This window comes from Siphateles boraxobius, unplaced genomic scaffold, assembly GCF_051911475.1.
Source record: "Siphateles boraxobius isolate OS27281-9 unplaced genomic scaffold, OSU_SipBor_1 12, whole genome shotgun sequence".
In the NCBI taxonomy this organism is placed as follows: Eukaryota; Metazoa; Chordata; class Actinopteri; order Cypriniformes; family Leuciscidae; genus Siphateles; species Siphateles boraxobius.
This window is the reverse complement of record NW_027508722.1, coordinates 19,308,359-19,327,842: the sequence shown is the minus strand read 5'-3', so window position 1 is coordinate 19,327,842 and position 19,484 is coordinate 19,308,359. Positions and strand designations below refer to the sequence as shown.

At 37.2% G+C, this 19,484-nt stretch overlaps 2 protein-coding genes across 3 annotated transcripts in view; one reads left to right on the top strand and one right to left on the bottom strand.

Moving 5' to 3' along the window:
* Positions 1-3,112, bottom strand: part of g6fl (g6f-like) — a 56,596-nt gene extending 53,484 nt beyond the window's left edge. Inside the window, exon 1 of the mRNA XM_077210073.1 lies at positions 3,028-3,112. The gene's annotated coding sequence lies outside the window, so the exon portion shown is untranslated. The remainder of the gene's footprint in view (positions 1-3,027) is intronic.
* LOC143720550 (nectin-2) overlaps positions 1-19,484 on the top strand; it is a 68,354-nt gene that overhangs the window by 34,965 nt on the left and 13,905 nt on the right. The window contains exon 7 of one of the 2 annotated variants that reach the window (XM_077210086.1): positions 502-4,170. The exons of the other annotated variant lie outside the window; for it this stretch is intronic. Within the exon in view, the coding sequence (XP_077066201.1) occupies positions 502-1,043 (542 nt within the window). The 3' untranslated portion in view covers positions 1,044-4,170. Of the gene's footprint in view, positions 1-501; positions 4,171-19,484 lie in introns of those variants that run through there. 2 annotated transcript variants of the gene reach the window in all.

Genomic DNA, 19,484 nt, shown 5'->3' with positions numbered 1-19,484 from the left:
AAAAAAAATTAATTTGTAAAATGTGTATACACAAATTTCAATAAAGGGTAATAAGATATTTTGGTGTCTATTAACGAACTGGTTAAGGTGAATTATTTAATTACTCATTCATATAACAAAAAAAAACATTGTTGACATCTTTTCACAAAACGGTTCAAAAGATTGAAGTCACTTGAATCAAAATCTCCACTATTGTAGAACATATCTAAGGGCTGGTGGCGCCTTTGTTTAACTTGACATGAACCAAGATTTGGCCACCTGTCAGTTGCAGGTGGTATATTTAATTTAGGGGGCTGGAATTTTTTTTATTCTAGAGAGCATTTGATTGGACATAAATCTCTGTAGTACAGGATATTTTTAGTCTGCTGAAGATGACTGAAAGGCAACAAATCTCCAGTTTTGATTTATTTCTTTAAACATTTAATTTCCATTTCCTTTCCATGAATCTAATTCTGTCTAATTCTCCTTTCTTTTCTCTCTTTTTCACCTTTCTGTCTCCAGAGCAATCACCTCCCTCCCCGAATACAGGTGTGATCGCAGGCGTGATCTTCGCATGTCTTCTGGCCATCGCACTGTTAGGTATCCTCGCCTACTTCCTGGTAGCCCATAATCGCCGCCAACAGCATGGTTACCGCGGCACCGGCAAGCCAACCGGTGCTCCCTACGACTCCTTTACCCGCCTCTTTGGCTCTGCTAAGTCAAGCAAAAACGGTACCGGAAACAACGGGAACAACAACACGCCCATTTACAGAGGAGATGTGGGGCTTAACGAGAAAACGGCCAATCAGGGCATGCATCCGGGGGGCGTGGCTCTGCTCGAAACCACGCGCACTCACACAGCGGAGGATATCCTGCTTAGTAGAGAGATGGATGAGGTAGAAAGGAAGAAATTTGATGAACTGGAAGAAGAGGATGAGCGATATGACCATTTCGGTGGGGGTGGACCCATCCTACAGCTCCGCCCACATGAAGATGACATAGATGATGACATGGAGTCCCAGAGGGATGGCTCTGTGATCTCTCGGACTGCTGTCTATGTGTAAGAGGAGAGCAGAAAGAGGTTCTTGAAGGGTGAACGTGGACCTCTTCCAGAAAGGTTGCATTTCTCCCCTCTCAACGAATATTCATTTTATTGTAAAAAATTACGGCATCAAATACCATGAGAAAAGGATTAACGGATGGAATGAGTTGATGAATGGATGAATTAATACGGTGGATATAGCACAGATTAAAACATTGAAGGATCGGGTGAAGTAAATAGAGACTACTAAATGCAAAACTGTCAGGCTTCCATTCCTAATTATTGCTCTGGTTGTCATGGGGACAGGTTCTGAGTAATACGAAACTGCAGATGTTGACACTGCGTGATATATATGACATGCCCACACATGAAGTTATGTATATAAATCCACTGTGCTGTTACGTAATCGTTTTAACAGGTTTTTATTTTCTGTTTAATGATTTCACACTTAAACCAGTTTCAAATTTGATTTACTTTCAAACTTGATTTTAATTGAGATTGTTTGGAGCACATTCCTCGGCGCGACATCTCTTTCAGCACTTTCCATGGAAGCTATCCTTATGTATTGTGTAGATCATGAAAGAGTCAAACGTGACTCGAGATGACGTGTACAGTTCACTCAATATCTCAATCCCGTGACCTGACTCACCAGTGAATCATTTGGTTTCGGGGCTAATCAAATCAAATATATTAATGAATTATGTGTTCGTTCTCACCCACAATCCATTTAGTCAGGAAAAGATGGCAGCACATTTTACTGTTTTCCGTGCACATGTACAATTTCCTTATGCATTTAGTCACAAAACAATGTAGCAGAATACTGTAGTAATAAAAACAGCTAGTCAGGGTCACATCCTTATTCACCGTGAACCTTTAAACCCTGCCGGAAAAGAAGGATTTAACTAAATATATTGTTTAACTTATGAAGTGATGGTGTGCCACATATGTAACACTTTACAATATGGTTCAATCTATTAATATTAGTTGTAGTTATCATGAACTAACAGCATTTATTAATATACTATTGTTTGTTATTAATTCATGATACATGTTAATTTATGAACTTGAAATGTATATGTCAAAATTGACTTTAGCTAAGATTAATAAATGCTGTGGGCATATTGTTTAAAGTTAGTTCATGATACCTAATGCATTAACCAATGCTGACAAATTAAACCTTACTCTAAAGTGTTACCAACAAATCTATATTTATAACTATAGCCCTAGTCCATTGTTACCATGGCCACGCAGCTATATATATATACACCTCTCATCCAACACCACAGTTATGGATCACGTACTGTTATTTCCTTGTTTTATTGACGTTCCTCTCGATCGGTGAGATACACTGCCTTGTTTTAGGGGAAATAAAATAAAGAAGCTGTTGAATGAGTGAACGATCATGTCTATTGTTCGATGTGAGGTGATTTGTAAACTACTGTATGTACACATTTTATTTTTCTTAAAAATGACAACAAATATCTATACTTCTAAATGTTGTAAATACGAAGGCGGGGCAAGGTGAATATCCAGGTCGAATGTTGTGCATGTCAACCACAGCTCTGTGCTTACAGAACTATATGAGAGCACATATCACATATTTATATCTGTAATCTAGTATCGAATACTGGTTCTACCTTTACTGAGTTCAAACACATTCACATATGGAAGCTTTCGATGTGGTGTATTTTGAGTGTATGTGTGTATGAGAGTGAGTCAGCGTGTTAAATGGTGTCTGACTCGAGGGCAGTGAGTTATTCCTCCAGGCTCTCAGGGTCTCGCACACATACACAGTGTGATTTAATTGGACACTACACACACACACACACACTTATATTCCTTCTCTGCCCTTGTACCAACAGTCTATAAGTGTCCTGCTCTGTTCCCGAGTATCAGAGGGCATATTGGGTACCGTAGTGTTGTTTCCCTGGGCTTCCATCTTGATTCACTGACCCTATTAGTGCAATGTCTGGATCAATGCCACTGAAAGAAGTTGAAGTTCTCACCTCTGAAAGGGTGGTCAGTCTGACGCGTTCTGATCCGTCTGGCACCGAATAGGCCGGGGTTTCGACGCAGCTTAGTTTACATCCTGATTGAAAGGTCAGATCACAATCAGTGAATGTGTGAGTAGAGGAAGTGATTTCGTCACTCGTGCTCTGAGAGGCAGAACGCTTTAGCTCCTCATTAGAGGAGAACGCACTGACCTTCCAGCTCAACGTCTCCACCAGGAATTCCGTAATGAAGGAACGGATGCCTTGAGAATATTAAGAAAGTATCCTCTGAGATGCGAAACGGTTTAAGTAGATTTCCAGAGAGTGTGGAGTCGCGATGTTACGTTTCCTCGATGTCGTCATTTCTCGTTGTCTGGTTTCGATGTTCTGGTAAACACATGCACACACATTTAAAAGCCTTAATGTCACCAGTCACAAACCATTCCTCCTGTGTAAATAATATAAATATATAAACACGATATAAGACTAAACGGTAATGTCACATCCTGGTGTATTGTACTTCACTGCTGAGAGCATGAAGCATACCTAGTTTTAATTGGTTTAATTGGTATCGCTTTAAAATAATGTTGAATTTGTTTGCATTTTTAATGCATTAGGTATCATTAACTAACATGGAATAATATGTATTACAGCATTTATTAACCTAGGTTAGTTTTAATTTAGGGATAGTGTTAATTTACACAACTTGAAATCTTAAAAATATATATTAGTATATGCAGAAATGAAGATTAATCTAGATTAATAAACGCTGTAAAAATGTTCATTGTTATTTTGTTACTTTGTGCATTAACTCATGTTAACATATTGAACCATATTGTAAAGTGCTATTGAGTTTTGTACCTGTTGATTTAACTGTTGTTTATTATTTTCTATTTTTTTAAATGATCTGTGCTTTAATTGTTTTTTATTCTGAGTGGTTTATTGATGCCTGTAACGTGTTTGTGCTGTAAACTGTTGAGCAGTGCTCTTGAACTCTAATGGACAGACAGAAAAACACATCTATACTACTAAATGCTTTATCGCCTTGCGTTGCTTTTAGGATTTATTTTGGTTGTCTGAATGTTTTCGCAGTCTTTTTGTAATTTTGTCTTTTTTTTTATTTGGTTGCTTATTAAAGTCTTACCGATATTTGACTGATCTTGGTATGTGCTGAATGCTCTGGGGCTCAATCATTTCCTGCAATGTTTTCAGTCAGGTTTCTGGGTTGTGAATGTAGAGTTAGATGATAAGTAACCTGTCACAGATCACACCGCCAGCTGAAATAGAGCTAAATATGGGCTGCGCAAGAGAGCGGCACAAAGCATCCACATAAAGCTCTATTTTTACATCTTTGCCCTTTGTAAAGCAAAACATGTAGGTACGCTGGGCAAAACATCATTTTCACGCAGTTAAGGCATCTAATATTAGTTGAAAATAATGTTTTTGTTGAAAGGAAAACATGCAAAATCAAACTAATACAATGTTGTGAATGTGACAACCAAGTAACATAACAATAGTGATAACTATATTAGCTTTCACCCAAATGAAAAATAAGAATCAGTCATATTGAATTCTGAACTCACAATTGTGAGATGTAAAAAAAAAAGTCTTAAATTCTGAGTTAACTCAAAATTGTGAGATATAATCTCAAAAGTGCAATAAATAAATCTCGCATTTCTGAGAAAGTCTGAATTTCATGATGTTAACTCAAAAAAGGTAATTCACTTTTTGCAGTATTTCTTTCATAGTTAACTGTTCATTAGCAATTCAGTGGCAATCTTGTGAGGCAATCTTCAACATTAATCATTGGATGATTTAGATTACTTTTCTTCTTCGTCAAAAAAATCTTTTGTTAGTGCATTAGTATCCTATGATATTTTTTCCCGCCAAGTCATATTTTTATCAGGAGGAGCATGTTTTAATTAATTATTTAATTATGGTTATGAAGCACATTCTTGGTTTTGTCTTTATTGATGACGAAATCAAAAACACCTTCATTATGGAACATTTTCCAAAGTCATTGTGTTGTCATTGTTTTTGTTTGAGATTCAGATGCATCACTGAAACCTGTTTTTATGCAAGTCAGAAATAAACCACACACACTATAAAAAAGAATGTGGTAGAGTTCGTATTCCAGTTTCTTCCCTTTAGGCTATGAAGTTGACAGTCTCGGCATAGTTTAGCCTTACAGGAACTTTGCTCTCAAAAAGGCTCTTTGTTTACACCAACGCAACAGATCTCATCTCAACAGGTTAAAATTTAACCAAGAGCACACTTTGTGGAAGAGGGAGGAGTGAAACCGAAAGAGTTGCTGTCATGATAAAGGTATTCAGCAAGTAGAATTCCTCTCACACACACCACCCTATTCGCAGGTGACCCTGATAGAAATGTGCCTGTTAATGAAACAACAGACGTTTTTTTCCAGAAGTAGCTGTGCCCTAGATTCTGTCCTTTTCCTCCCTTTCCCTCTCTTTCTCTTTCAGTTGACGGGGTCAGAATCTCTGTGCTGCTGGCACACTTGTCACTGTCGTTTGGATTTGGAGGGGTTTTTTTCTCGGCCATTTAGCCATCTGCCTGCTCTAATTGCTCTGAGTTGCAACCTGGAGTGAAGACCAGCTGCCTCTTTCCTCTCTTAGTTCGTCTCTCTCTCTTCCCACAACACTAGGTGAATGTATCATGATAATAGCCTTATGTTGCAGTGTAATGGTGTGTTTCACTTGTCCTGAGACACAATCATGGCCTAACACAGATGTGAGCTTAAAGGTGCACTCAGTCATTTTTTTTCCTCATTGAAAATGCTTCAGCCTTAAAGGGACAGAGCACACAAAAAAACTCACCTTCATGCCATTCTAATCCTTTATGATAATTTTTAAAAATGGTTTGAGATGAGGCTCCAGACATACCAGTAGCTTAATAAAAGCTGGTTGATTTTATGGTGCAGGTCACCTAATGGAGGTTGCCCTGTTGAGATCACATGACCAGCGGCTCGCTTCATCTTGGTAACCTTCCTATTATCGGACACTTTCGTGTTACAAATAGTGCATTTTTACAATGACATTGGTAACCAAATCTCATATGGTATTAGTAGAAAATATGTCATAATAGTTTAAATGTTTTACCAGTAACATATTTTTTAATACTGATTTGTATTTTCCCTGTCTGCGGCCTTTCACGCCACAGGATAGTCAGTAGTAGGCATGTCTAGTAAAGCCATTATATTTATCCATTACAATCATAAAATTCTGTTTCTGTAACTGAATTCCGATAGAACCAGATGTGGACGGCTTAAACGTCAATGCGTCAAAACTACATTTAAATCCATTTCAGATGTAAATTTATGTCATTTACATTCTATTGGATGTACACTAGTTTAAAAGTTTAGTACACTAAAACATACAGTAATATTGTGAAATATTATTACAATTTAAAATAACTGTTTTCTCTTTTAGTATATTTGAATATATATATAAATAAAATATATGGCAAAGCTGAATTTTCAGTATCATTCACTGTAAAAAAATATTTGTTTTTTAAGTACAATCAATTTGGATGTTTAAGTCATTTGAACTTAAACTACATTAAATTGACTTAAAAATAGTTGAATCTTGTATTACATACATTTTTTTTTAAATTACTTAACTTATTTTGTTGAGTTAAAGCAATGTAAAAATACATGTTGTCATGACTCATTGATCATATCATTTTTTATGTCTTCAGTGTCACATGGTCCTTCAGGAATCATTCCAGTATGCTTATTTGGTGCTCAAGAAACTTTTTTAAAATCTTTTATTATCAATGTTGAAAAGGGTTGCGCTGCTTTGTGGAAACCGTGATGCATTTTCTTCACACTTCATAAATGTCTTTACTGTCACTTCTGATTAATTAAGTTATTAATTTCTTGCCGTGTCATTTTGGGGGCTGTGCCTGTGACTGAGGGTATTTGCCCTGTCAATGGTAGTCCGGGATGGATTTAGGCTAAAAGGAGTTCATGAGATCATGCACTGAAAACTCCCCCTCTCTAAATCAAGCGCACATGCGCAAAACTCTATTTAACTCCCGTCACATGCCTCACATGTGGATGTGTGGTTAATAGCCAGCGACGAGTCTGATCTGAATGCTCTATTTTTATTCCCCGTCATGGAGAGGGACCGTTTCGGAATGATGAAAAGCGAGCGGAATCAAGGCCCGAGCGAGGAGCGAGGATGTGCTGGTGTGGTTTGGCCCTGAAGCTGTGACACTTCCGTCATCTGTAGTGTTTCTGTGAATTGGACATGTGTGCGCACGCACCCCGTGCTCAGTGGGAGATTGGATTGACCCGCGTTGCCCTGAGCTGTCAGGCTGTGAGGATCGTCTGGTATCCCTTGTCTCCCGTGGGCACCCGGAGGCTACGACATTACACAGAAAACAGATGAATAGATAGATTAGGCCCGGCGGGGGGTTCTTCTGGTGGCCTGTCTAACCTGATCAATTGCTTTGATTATGGGTGATTGATCAGTGGGTACTGGAGAGCAATTTATGTTCGGTTTGCCACTCTTCCACGATGGGGTTGTTACCATGGGTAGAAGATCCAGTGACCTTTAACACACTGACATTTAAGTGAAATGATTAGTGGATGACGCTGGTGTGTTAAGAGAAGACAGAGCACATAATCAATCAGCAGGGATGATGATATAGACCCAATCTGACAGGTAGCCATAGTGACACCAGAACTCTGTGTTGACTCTGTAACCATTATCCACTCTCGGCTGTTAGCTTTTTGTCTTTATTTTTTTTTTTGTCAGGTACGCTACCTCAAGTTTCCACTTATGAGCTCAGACATCGTAATTATGATGAGACGTGCATTCAAGTTCTGAAATAAGTGGATGCAGTGGCCAATTTAATTTTTCTTTCTTTATCACCTACTGACAAAGACATGAAGCTTTTGTTGTGCTAGTGCAACAAAATGAAGCAGAGAGGACGTAACATGTAGGTGTGTAAGTGATGCTTTAAGCATTTTATTCAAGCATAAATGCACAGTTTGCCCTCAAAGCATCTACCATTTTGGGAAGCAGGCTTCATTTAATAATTTGGGATTTATCTTATAAATTATTCTATGCATTCGAAATACACTAGTGTGCATTTATGTCGATTTTTTTACCTGGATTTTCCGGTTTTCACAACAAGCCACACAACTGTTTTCAGCTGTGATAATAAGAAATGTTTCTTGAGCGATTCAGCATATTAAAATGTATTAAAAAAAGACAACATTTGTCTGTTGTTACTGATTTTTTTTTTTTTAAATCAAATTAACAGCTTTGGTGAACATATGCTACTTTTTTCTAAATCTTTTTAATTTTTGGTATAAATAGTGCTTAGAATAATACTTTTTCTCATCTGCATCTCTCAATAACCAGCTTTATATACTAGGGGTGGGAATCACAGGGTACCCCACGATACGATACACGATACATGGCTCACGATACGATAATTTCATGATACAGCAATTCTGCGATAATCAATATATTGCTAGACCATCCTTTAATGATACATCACGATATCTGTCTGAAAACAAAATGCCCGTGTAAAAGGTTAAGTGCAGGTTTTCTCTCTTTATTCAAGTCCAAACTGTTATAACAGCACAAAAAGTGTTTCAGTCTGTAAATTAAATGAAACATTTTCAATGAGATCAGGCGATGGCGTTGCAAGTGGCTTTGTATGTTTGTGGTATTAACTATGCTCTACTTTTACCAGGCAGTTCTTGTATATCACATACTCTGTCGATTTTCTTTGGCTGGCTGGGACATCTATTATTTTACTGCTGTCCACCATCCCGTTAAAAACTTTTTTTCTTAGGCTAGCTAACTTATGTCCACGTTTCCCTCATTCATTTGTTGAGCACCACCTCGAAGAGACATGAAGTGCTGGTAGCAGGAAAATCCTATTTAGAGCGCCTTAATCTATTAATTAAAATATCGATATTTGGCGGCAGCGTATCGATTCTCGACAAGGATATATTGCCCTATCGATATTTTGTCCCACCTCTATTACAGTATATACTGTAACATGCCCTTTCTAAATATTCAATCACATGAAAAATACTCTGCACCATTTACCAGATTAAGGGAACGACACATCTTAACCCGCTCTCTCCTACTAATTTCTGTGACTCTACTCTTCATGAACAGTACAAAAGTGCTAAATAAATATAGTCATAATTACATAAGTACAGTCGACATGACCAATACCAATTTGCTTCGGCCACTATTCTTAAATTGACACACCCTAAACTCTGCATGTCAGAGCTTCCAAAAAAAAAAACACTAGCAATTACAGCATTGTGGTGGCATTCACCTCGTAAACACAATCATTCTGACACAACTTGAAGACAGCAGTAGTCCTCCTGGTGACATTGGAGTAGTGACAGGGGGAAAGTAGCTGGTATGAGTGATGTGGAAGATCTCCCAGAAGGGGGTACATGAGTGGACCTGTGCAGCAACAGAATGATCGTAGGACACGGATGAGGCGGACTTGAGGAGAAGGAGGGTGGGTTTAATTTTTATATATTATGTTTATGCGTTTATGAGTGATGGGCAAAGGGACAGGTAGAGTGGAAGAACAAAATCATTTTCTTGTCTTTCATTTTGTTTTTTGTTTTTGTCTGTGGAAGACTTGGAAATTGTCTTCTACAAATCACTCACTCTCTCACTTATCCTGTCCCTTCCCCTGAGAGACAGCCCACCTGCAAAAACAGAGCGTGAGATGAAAGGAGGGCGACTTTTTGTGTTCAGTTCATTCTCAAAGGACACACACGCTTCTCCCTCTTCCAAAAGGCAAGGGCACATTGCCACTCTTCTATATTGATACACAACGCACCTCTCTCATGCACTATCCCACACACAATGATTAATCCTTTACTCACCCTCATGTTGTTCCAAACCTGTATTTCCTTCTTTCGTAAAACACAAAAAGAAGAATTTTGAAGACTATGGTTTCTCTTTTGCATGCAATTACGGTTAATAGAGACAGAAGCTTTTAAGCTTCAAAAAGGCTGCAAAGGCATCATTAAAGTGGTCTAGTGAGCTAAATAATAAGTCTTTAAACCAACTCCATTGTTTTACTTTCAGGAGTTCACACTTATAAATAATCAGAGATAGAGTAAAGACTATGGCGTATTTGGCGCGCTGTCCGAGGGGAGGCCAACATTTGATGCACCTCTTGATGGAAATAACAACACATTTATTATTCATCAAGAATTTTCTCATCAATGTTTGGTCAAAAATGTTGTATTGACAATTCAAGAGTCGAGCACTGTATAGTTTCATGTGTGAAAATTATTATTCATGCTCCCTGCCAACCATTCTTTCACATTTTGAGCCTGATAAATCTTGACATTGTCATCCTGGGATATGGCCATGATGTGTCTTCCTACATGGTTGTTTAAGAAATGAAAAGCAACACACTCCATCAATTAGGTTTAGAAGAACTGTTGCCAAACATGTAACATGCTAGAAACATAATAATCACTGCAATAATGATCCAGTCATTGACTCTGAAGCATCTGCCTATTTAACATCCAAACTAAAAGTCAAAGAATGAAATTGAAAACACAGAGAGTATATGGAAAGAAATATTTAGATTATACTGCATGCTTGCTTACTTTAATCAAGAGCCTGATGTAAGCTATGCTTAGACAAGAGCTGTAGTTCCAACCACACAACTTTGCGATGCTTTTTGTGAATGTTCACAGGGAACTCTGGTTACAGGAAACGCTGAATCATTGAACTGTGTTGCTAATGACAGAACTTGTGACTGTAAGATGCTTTTGAGAAACTCTGACCACTGATTCTCTGAAAAAATTGATTTCATGACACTTTATGGTCCCTTTGCAGCCTTTTTGAAGTTTGAAAATGTCCTTCAAAGCTTAAAATGTCTACATTGGTTCACAGAGGAAAGAAAGGAACAACATGAGAGTGAGTACAATAAATGATGGCAGAATTTTTATTTTGGGGTAAACTATTCCTTTAAAAATTCGAAGATCGATCACTCTTTTGATTCTCCGCCTGTTTTCTCTTCCATCGCTGTTCACCTCTATCTTCTTATATCACTGTCCATCTACAGCTCCTCCCATCTCTCACCCATCCCTCTCTCTTTTGAAGGTTGTGTATAGTGATGAAGTGATGTGGATGAATGAGTGTGGGATGCTTTGAAATAATCTATCCGACAAGCCATCAGAGCGTGCTTTTCTCTCCTCTATGTCGTCGTCTTGGTCATCTCTGCAGCTTCAGTGCTGCTCACTTCTGCTTGACTGACTCAAACACTAAGTCTAACCATTCCACAGCATCCAGTGTTATCCTCCACGCTGAACAACTAGTCCAGACATACACTCCACTGCTCAATATCACATCAAAACCACTACACTAAACACTTCACTGCCCAGTCCAGCACCCAGACACTAGGATTGTGCGTTCCAATATCAAAGACATGCTTAGTCATTCTAGTGCATTTTTGACTCTTCATATTAAAAGGAATAATTCATCCAGAAATCAACATTCATTATTTATACAGCGTCATGTCGTTCCAACCCACATGCTGATTTTTTTTTTCATGTGGCGCACGCACCAAAGATTAAGTCTCTAAATCAAAAATCAATTTTTAATACTCTGTGGAATATTACAATTTGAAATAACTGTTTTCTATTTTAAAACATGTGATTTATGCCTGTGATGGCAAATATTTCAGCAGCCATTCTGTCACAATTCTGTCTACATATGTCATTAAAATGACATGTAAGATTCATCTGTGCAAAAAGCTTTCAGCCTGTGCAACATTCATATCTCTGCTTCTGTTCCTGAATCACATTTACAAATACACAAAGATAATCCTTGAACTGCAGACTACATTGCATGAAACTAATGGCTATTTTGATCGGAGCAGAATTTCATTAATATATTTTGTCTTAGACACATAAACAGGTTAATAATACGCAAACAACTGAGAATCCAGGTGTCAATATCCAATATGCAGATTAATTATCTTCTAGAGCTATTCTGTACTTACAGTAATAAATCGGTGATTTGCTTTCATGAACTAATTTGCATTCACATTAAATTATAGTGATATGGTTACAGGTTACATTATTCTCAAAAGGTCACATTCATTAAAAGTCATCTTCTGGTATTTAAAACATTTGAATTGAACCGGTCCATCAGGTTTAAACATTCGAGCGACCTGCACAGAATACCTAAGTTTAGACATCAAAATTTGATGTCTAAATTGTTTCTAAAATGCAGGTTGTTTTCTTTAAACAGTCTACACTTTCACAGCAGTTATTTACAGCATGTTTCCATCACACAATCATTTCCGCACCGTCAAATAATGGGTCCACAATGACACCGCACACCACTCTCCGTATCTATTCCACAGCACAATACTCAGAAACATCTTGTCACCCTTCAACGCTCACACGTCCAATCGACTGCATGAGCCATATGTATGGATATGATTGTACTGGACGACACTTCAGCCGGTCTGCTTCTCTGTAGAGTCAATCCCACAGCCCTTGTGGTGTGTATACATGGACCACACATCAAATGAAGCACCGATGGCTGATTGTCTGGCCTAATGTTGAGTGCCTTATGAAAATATAATGGGTCGGTGATGATGAGTTACCCTGCACAATCTGTGTGATTGCGAGTTTTTAATGTGCTCTGTGAATGTGTTAAAGGGATATTTCACCATTTATTTACCCTCTAGTCATTCTAGTCTAGTCATTCTGCCAAGCTCCAAAAATGGCACAAAAAAGGGTTACACTTTATTTTAAGGTGACATAGTTACATTGTACTTACTCAAATAAGTACTGAGCAGTATTAATTACCTACATGTACTTACTATAGAGTTACGGTTAGGGTTAAGGTTTGGTTTAGTTACTTGTAATTATGCATAATTTACTGTTAATACTATAGTACATGTATTAATATCTAAGTGTGTCACCTTAAAATAAAGTGTTACCAAAAGAAGCACTATTAAAGCGATAATTCATCTAAAAAATGTAATTGTTCGACCTGTAATGAAAGTGGATGGATACCACAAAATACCAACCTCAAAAAGGGTAAAAGAGTACCATTAAAATGATTCTGTCATCATTTACTCACCTTCATGTCGTTCCAAACCTTTTGTAGAACACAAAAGAAGATATTTTGAAGAATTTTTTAGTGTTTTTTGTCTATACAGTAAAAAATCAAACAAAAAAAGAAAGAAAGTCATGCAGGTTTGGAACAATGGTGAGTAAATGATGACACAATATTATATTCATTTTGGGTGAACTATCCCTTAAAATAGCCATGTCTTGTATTAGGCAGGTTGAGCTGGAGGGGAAATTCAGTAACACTTGACCTGTTTCACTGAGTCACGGAGGAAAATAGGAGGGAATGTGGGGGAGAAAGAGAGATACACTGAGAGAATGAGGGGTTTGTGGTGGGGCGAAGGCAGATGAAATGTGAAGGGGAAAGCAGAAAGAAAGAACAACAGCTGGGAAGGCCAGCGGGCAGAGAGATGACACTGCTCCCCCCTCCATTTTATTTCCTCTCTCTCCTTTTCTCCTCTCTTGTCCTTCATTGCCTAGCCTTTTGGCTCTTGCTCTCTCTCTGATGCCCCTGTCCTCATCTCATTTCTACAGCTGGAAATGGCAGAGTTAGACCGCTCTACAAACACAAATGTGTGTGCTGCTTTTGTGGAGCGGTGACATGCCAGCAACACTGTGTGCACCCGTGTGATCGCAAAGCCAAACTGCCGGGATCTAATGTTTGGTTTTGTGATGGCGGGTACAATTTTGCACTCATTGATGGGTAAAGGTACATGTAGTGTCAGCCTCAGATTTTGTCCATTTTCTAAGCTTAGAAAATGCACATTTATACGGGCTGAATTTTATAGGCCTAAAATATTGTTTAGTAATTCTGTGAATTACACTGCACAAACCAAAGTAATACTACCCACCGGATGAAGAAGGGTTGGCTCTCAGTCTCCACAGAACAAAATATTTATTTTATTTTATTTTTAGTGTTCGCATTTATGATGAAGAAACAATGTTACGGACGTGACAGTTCTCCGCACGTGAGCGCTCTGAAAGCGGCACTAAAAGATGCTTTAAAACTTTCACAGAGACATCAAACAGAAAGCACAAAACCTTTATTTAAAGTGAATTTCGTTTTGTATTAATTGTATCTTAATTTTAATCAATGTTTCATCAAACAATTGCCTGGATTTAATAAATAAGAATTAATATAGCAGACGATAGATAATCACGAAACGGAGGCGCCAGCGCGTGAACTGGAGCTCGTCTCATAAATGAACCGAAACTCGGCGTATAAGGTAACCTACTTGCCTCACAGACATGTCTACTTTTAAACAGAACAATTCAAAACGAAAGAAAACAGACTACAGACTGCTCTCTGCTTATGTAATCCGTATGAAATGTGGATTTCTCTCTGGTGCGTCTACTGCAAAGATCGCGAGTCAGCATAGCGAGTCACCTCAGAAATCCTTGTGATATATTCAGTTTGTGCTGGTCTGACTTAAATAAAATAGTGTTTAAAAATTACTTTCTGTTTAAGTCAGTTTTGTGTTTGTGTAGACCATAACGCATAAAAGAACATTAATGGGAACATTAAATAATGTTTTTTTTAAAGTAACTAAAAAGTTACTTTTAACAGTAATGCATTACTTTTTGGTAATTGAGTTACTTTTTGAATGAAGTAACTAGTAACTGTAACTAGTTACTATATCTTAGTAACTAGCACAACACTGGTTTTAAGTACGATTTTTTGAATGATTATGAAAGAAGTCTCTTCTCCGTATTTAATTAATAAAAATATAAAGTAAAAACAGTAATATTAACAGTAATAACTCTTTTCTGTTTTAATATATTTAACATTTTTATTTATTCCTGTGATGGTAAAGCAAAATTTTCAGCATCATTACTCCACTCTTCAGTGTAACGTGATCCTTCAGAAATCATTCTAATATGCTGATTTGGAGTTTAAGAAACATTTCTTTTTATTATCAATGTTGATAATACATTACTTTTTTTCAGGATCAGCATTTTTGTGAAATAATTTTTTTTCTAACATTGTTAACATCTTTTATATATATAAATACACACACTAATAACTTAATGTTAAATGTAACAAATCTTACAATTAATATCCATTAGATATCCATACATCATGTTTTGATGCGTAAATTTACTTAGATGAAACTGTTTTTATGCTAAATTTGGTTATAATTGTTTGTGCGTATTTTTAATTTATTAAGGGGAAAAAAAATCTAAAAATTTGATACATTATCGACCATTACATGAGAATAACTTTCGGCTTATACTGTAGGTATGTTAGTGAGACATGATGTGTATGACTGGACAGTGCTCGCTCCATCTAACTGTGGCCATGGCCAGAGCTTTTCAGACTGAGATCCCCCAGAATGCCCTGCAGCCCAAACAGAGCAGGGTGCTCTGCGACATACTGTATTTCAGAAATAACTCCTCATCAGGCTTGACGGCCGCTCTCTTACTTATTTATTCAGCAGGACTTCTAGAGCTCCAAACAAACACACACACTCACAACCAAGCCGAGCTAAATCGCACAAATGTCAATCTGGATCAACGGGCCGCCCAGAAACAGTCATGCACACTCCTTCTCGCAGTTCAGTCTCCTGTCAACTGTTTGCGCAGATGCACCGGACGATGGATAAATGTCTTGGCTACTGTTGTTCTGATTTTTATAGGGCACGTCTAGCCGTTGCTTCCGGACCATTTGAGCCGCTAACCCATTTCTTTATGGATATTAAAAGATAAGGCTTGTATGTGCTGTAGGCGGCCTAACAATCTGACCTTTTCTGTAAAAGCTTGAGCCTCAGGACAGGAAATACCGGATTGTATGGTGTGCTTTGTATACACTGGCTGGGGTGGGTATTCACTTGTATGAGGATTGTAGTTTCGGTAGTCAGACTTTCTTGCCAATTGTTATGAGAAATTTAACACGTTTCGTTCTATTCTCTTCCAGACAGATTCATTCATGGACAATATGTCTTTGTCTCTGAGATCAGACATAAAGCGCACCTGTTGCGTCATCATTTGGTCGCCTTTTAACCATTGCGGCCCAGATGGTTATCAGAGCTAACCTGTAGCACCATGTTCCTCCTGCCTCTGGCTATTGCTTTTGCAAAACGTCACATGAGCATGTATGGCAGCAGGTGTAGTGAAACCATTACAGCTTTATAAAAGATGGCCTGTTTCCTCATTCCACTCAAATTATTTTTGTGCTTGGGCACAGACCAGAGTAGCTGTTTATAGTCCAGTCGGAGAAACATTAGTCATTAAGCCCATAGCTTCTATGGACCTGACATTTCCAAAAATGACTAGTGCCAGCCAGTCTCTGGTCTAATGCAGTTTAACCTTAAATAAACATATAGGCTATTTGTCCAACACTGACATGTCATTTCGAATCAGTGTTGTGAATGCCTTCATGGCCTACATAATCAGCTATGACAACTCTGACAGTGTTTTCTGACAAGAGCTGGGGGAGAACATACTATGGCGTGTTTGCCAAAAAACATCTTGGCATTCAATTTTTTTTCATTGCTGTCATAGCCATAAAAATAGTTAGATATACTTCTCTATTTCTTGTATTTTTTACCAAACAAGAAATGTGTTCCATTGAGCTTGTGTTATTTTAGATATCATTAAGCATTATTAAAATAGCCATCTATGATTATTTTTTAATCTAAAAACAGTCGATACTGTTAAAACAGTCAATACTGTACAGAAACAGTTTGAGAAACTTTATTTGTATTCACTATCTATTACTAATTTGTCATTTATCTCTGTGATTCCAAACCAGGGGTATGTATGTGTACACACCACAATTATAGCAGCACAGAGAAACAATATAGTTGGAATCATTTTGACAAATTTTTTTCCAACTGATGAACTGTAAAAACATTGACAGCCAATCAGAATCCAGCCAACTTTGAAGAGCTTATGCATTAAAAGCAGCAGATGACAGAACTAATCAAAAGAACGTTACTATGTGGTGTGAATGCTAATACAGTTATAATCGTTATAGTTATTTTTGTAGTTATCGTTCTTGGTGTAAACATGCCTTAAAGGATAGTTCAACCAAAAAACAAAAAAAGATTTTGTCATAATTTACTCACTCTAATGTTGTTCCAAACCTTATAAATTTCTTTCTTCTGCTGAAGACAAAAGAAGATATGTTAAGGATGTTGGTAATCAAACAGTTAATGGACCGCATTGACTTCCATGGCAGGGAAGTTATACATTATACAGGTTTGGAACAACATGAGGGTGAATAAATAATGACAGCATACTGTATACATTTTTACTGTCTGTTTTTTACTAAAAAGTCTGTTTTTCACCCACAATATCAGTTTTTTAAAAAGTGATTCCTTAATGATAATGATCTAAATGCTATAGTATAACATGAGCTAAAGATACCAACAAATCCATCCTCATCAATGGTGAGGGCTCAGATTGTCCATTGCAGGATTCAAACCTAAAACCTCTTGGTTACCAGCCCAAATATTTAACCATGAGGGCAGCCGGGTGTTGCACACTTTCAAAACAACAGTTCTGTGCACATGCCTCAGTGAACGATACTGATTTGTCTCCATTTATTAGATAAAGGGAGAGACTGAGGAAGGGGAAATGAACTCTTTGTGAACTGGATGGACACAGTGATTCAGTGTTTGTGCGCTCTCATGACAGACTTCACTCATCCCTCATATGAATCTCATCTCTGTTTCTTAACGCTGCGTATTGATTATTCTTCATCCACTGACACTCTGGAGTCACCGGAGAGACGGTTGCCATGGCACTACACTGACAGATCCACCCTCCGTCTCCATAGCAGCTGTGACAGAAGGGTACAGTGGATTGTGATGGTCAGATGCACAGCTTCTGTTGGTTGTGAAAACTCTCAGATATGTGCATGTATACAGATATGTGTAGATAGCCTGCAATGCAACGTGATGGCACTGACATAACATTTGGCTGATTTATGAAATGTCAGGGCCTTTAACATGTAGCTTTTATTGGTATAGTGGTCTCGTTAAGTTTTATGGAGAGCAGATCTTTATGACGGTAGATCATGTTTTGATTTATGTTTTTAGTTATTGAGGTTGTGGTGGTATTTGTTTGAGAGAGAGAGTGGACGCTTAAAATGGGACGGTGTCAAAAGCTACTGATGAAATCATGCTTGAACTCATAGTAAATTTGGCTCTTGCAATGAAACCATTAAATGAATCAGTTTAACTCTTGCTCAGCTGCCTAGCAGGACTCATGTCATTCAAAAAAACATTTAGAAATAGTTTAGCAGGCACAAAAGACAAGACTGGTGCATTGAATGTGAAAAATAAATAGCAAAAATTAGCATCATCCATTTCTTCTGTAGAACTGTGCTTGATTGACAGAGCAAGAACAATACGGAACAAAACACTTCTATACTATAGAAATAGATTTACTTTCAAAATAATTATAATTTCACTTTACCCTATGTAATATATAAGTATATTATATAATTATATAGATAATGGATAATTATCTACACTATAGATAAGTCATGTGGTTCAGATAACATAATATTTAGAAATTCTGTTGATTAAACCAATCTCCTTCATTGTATTAACTCAATTTTTCAATTTCAATGAACTAAACATTTTAAGGCAACCAGGTTACTTACTTTTTTAAGTTAAACCAACAATTATCTTTACGGTGTAAAGTGCAAATCATTTTTTAACCGGGCTAGCACAGTCGGAATTAAAAAAGTCACATGTAACCACATCAGTCGGAATGAATTGGCCAAATCCAATTTAAATTTCATTTAAATATTAAAGTAAGGGATGGTTTGATTGGACATGTAAACACATGATTGGATTCAAAACCAAAACTGTAAAGTTCTGCGGACGTGCAATGACGTAGAAATGGCGTAATAACGTTTTACGTACAGAACAAGTTGCTGTTGTTATTGAAAACCGACTGAAAAAACGAAAATCAAAAATGACTGTTATGTCAATATAAAATTCTCTTCCCAATCATCGACTTCTCTCTGTGATATCATTCCCTGCTGTTTTTTTCTGCATGTTGGTTGCACCAAGTTATTTTGATATGATGGATAAAGCTTTTTTAAATATTAATAAGAACCAAAGTAGTTTTGATAAGTATTTACAATGTTAACACTTCACAATTAAGTCACATTTGTTAACATAATGTATTAACTATCATAAACTAACAATGAGCAATACATTTGTTACAGTATTTATTAATTTTTGTTAATGTTAGGTAATACAAATCCAGCTGTTCATTGTTTGTTTGTTCATCTTAGTTTACAGTGCAGTGTAACAAATACAACATTTCTTGTGTCAGTGCCATTGTTTTGTCTCAAGATGCACATCAGAAATGTTTTTTTTATAAGGCACATTTA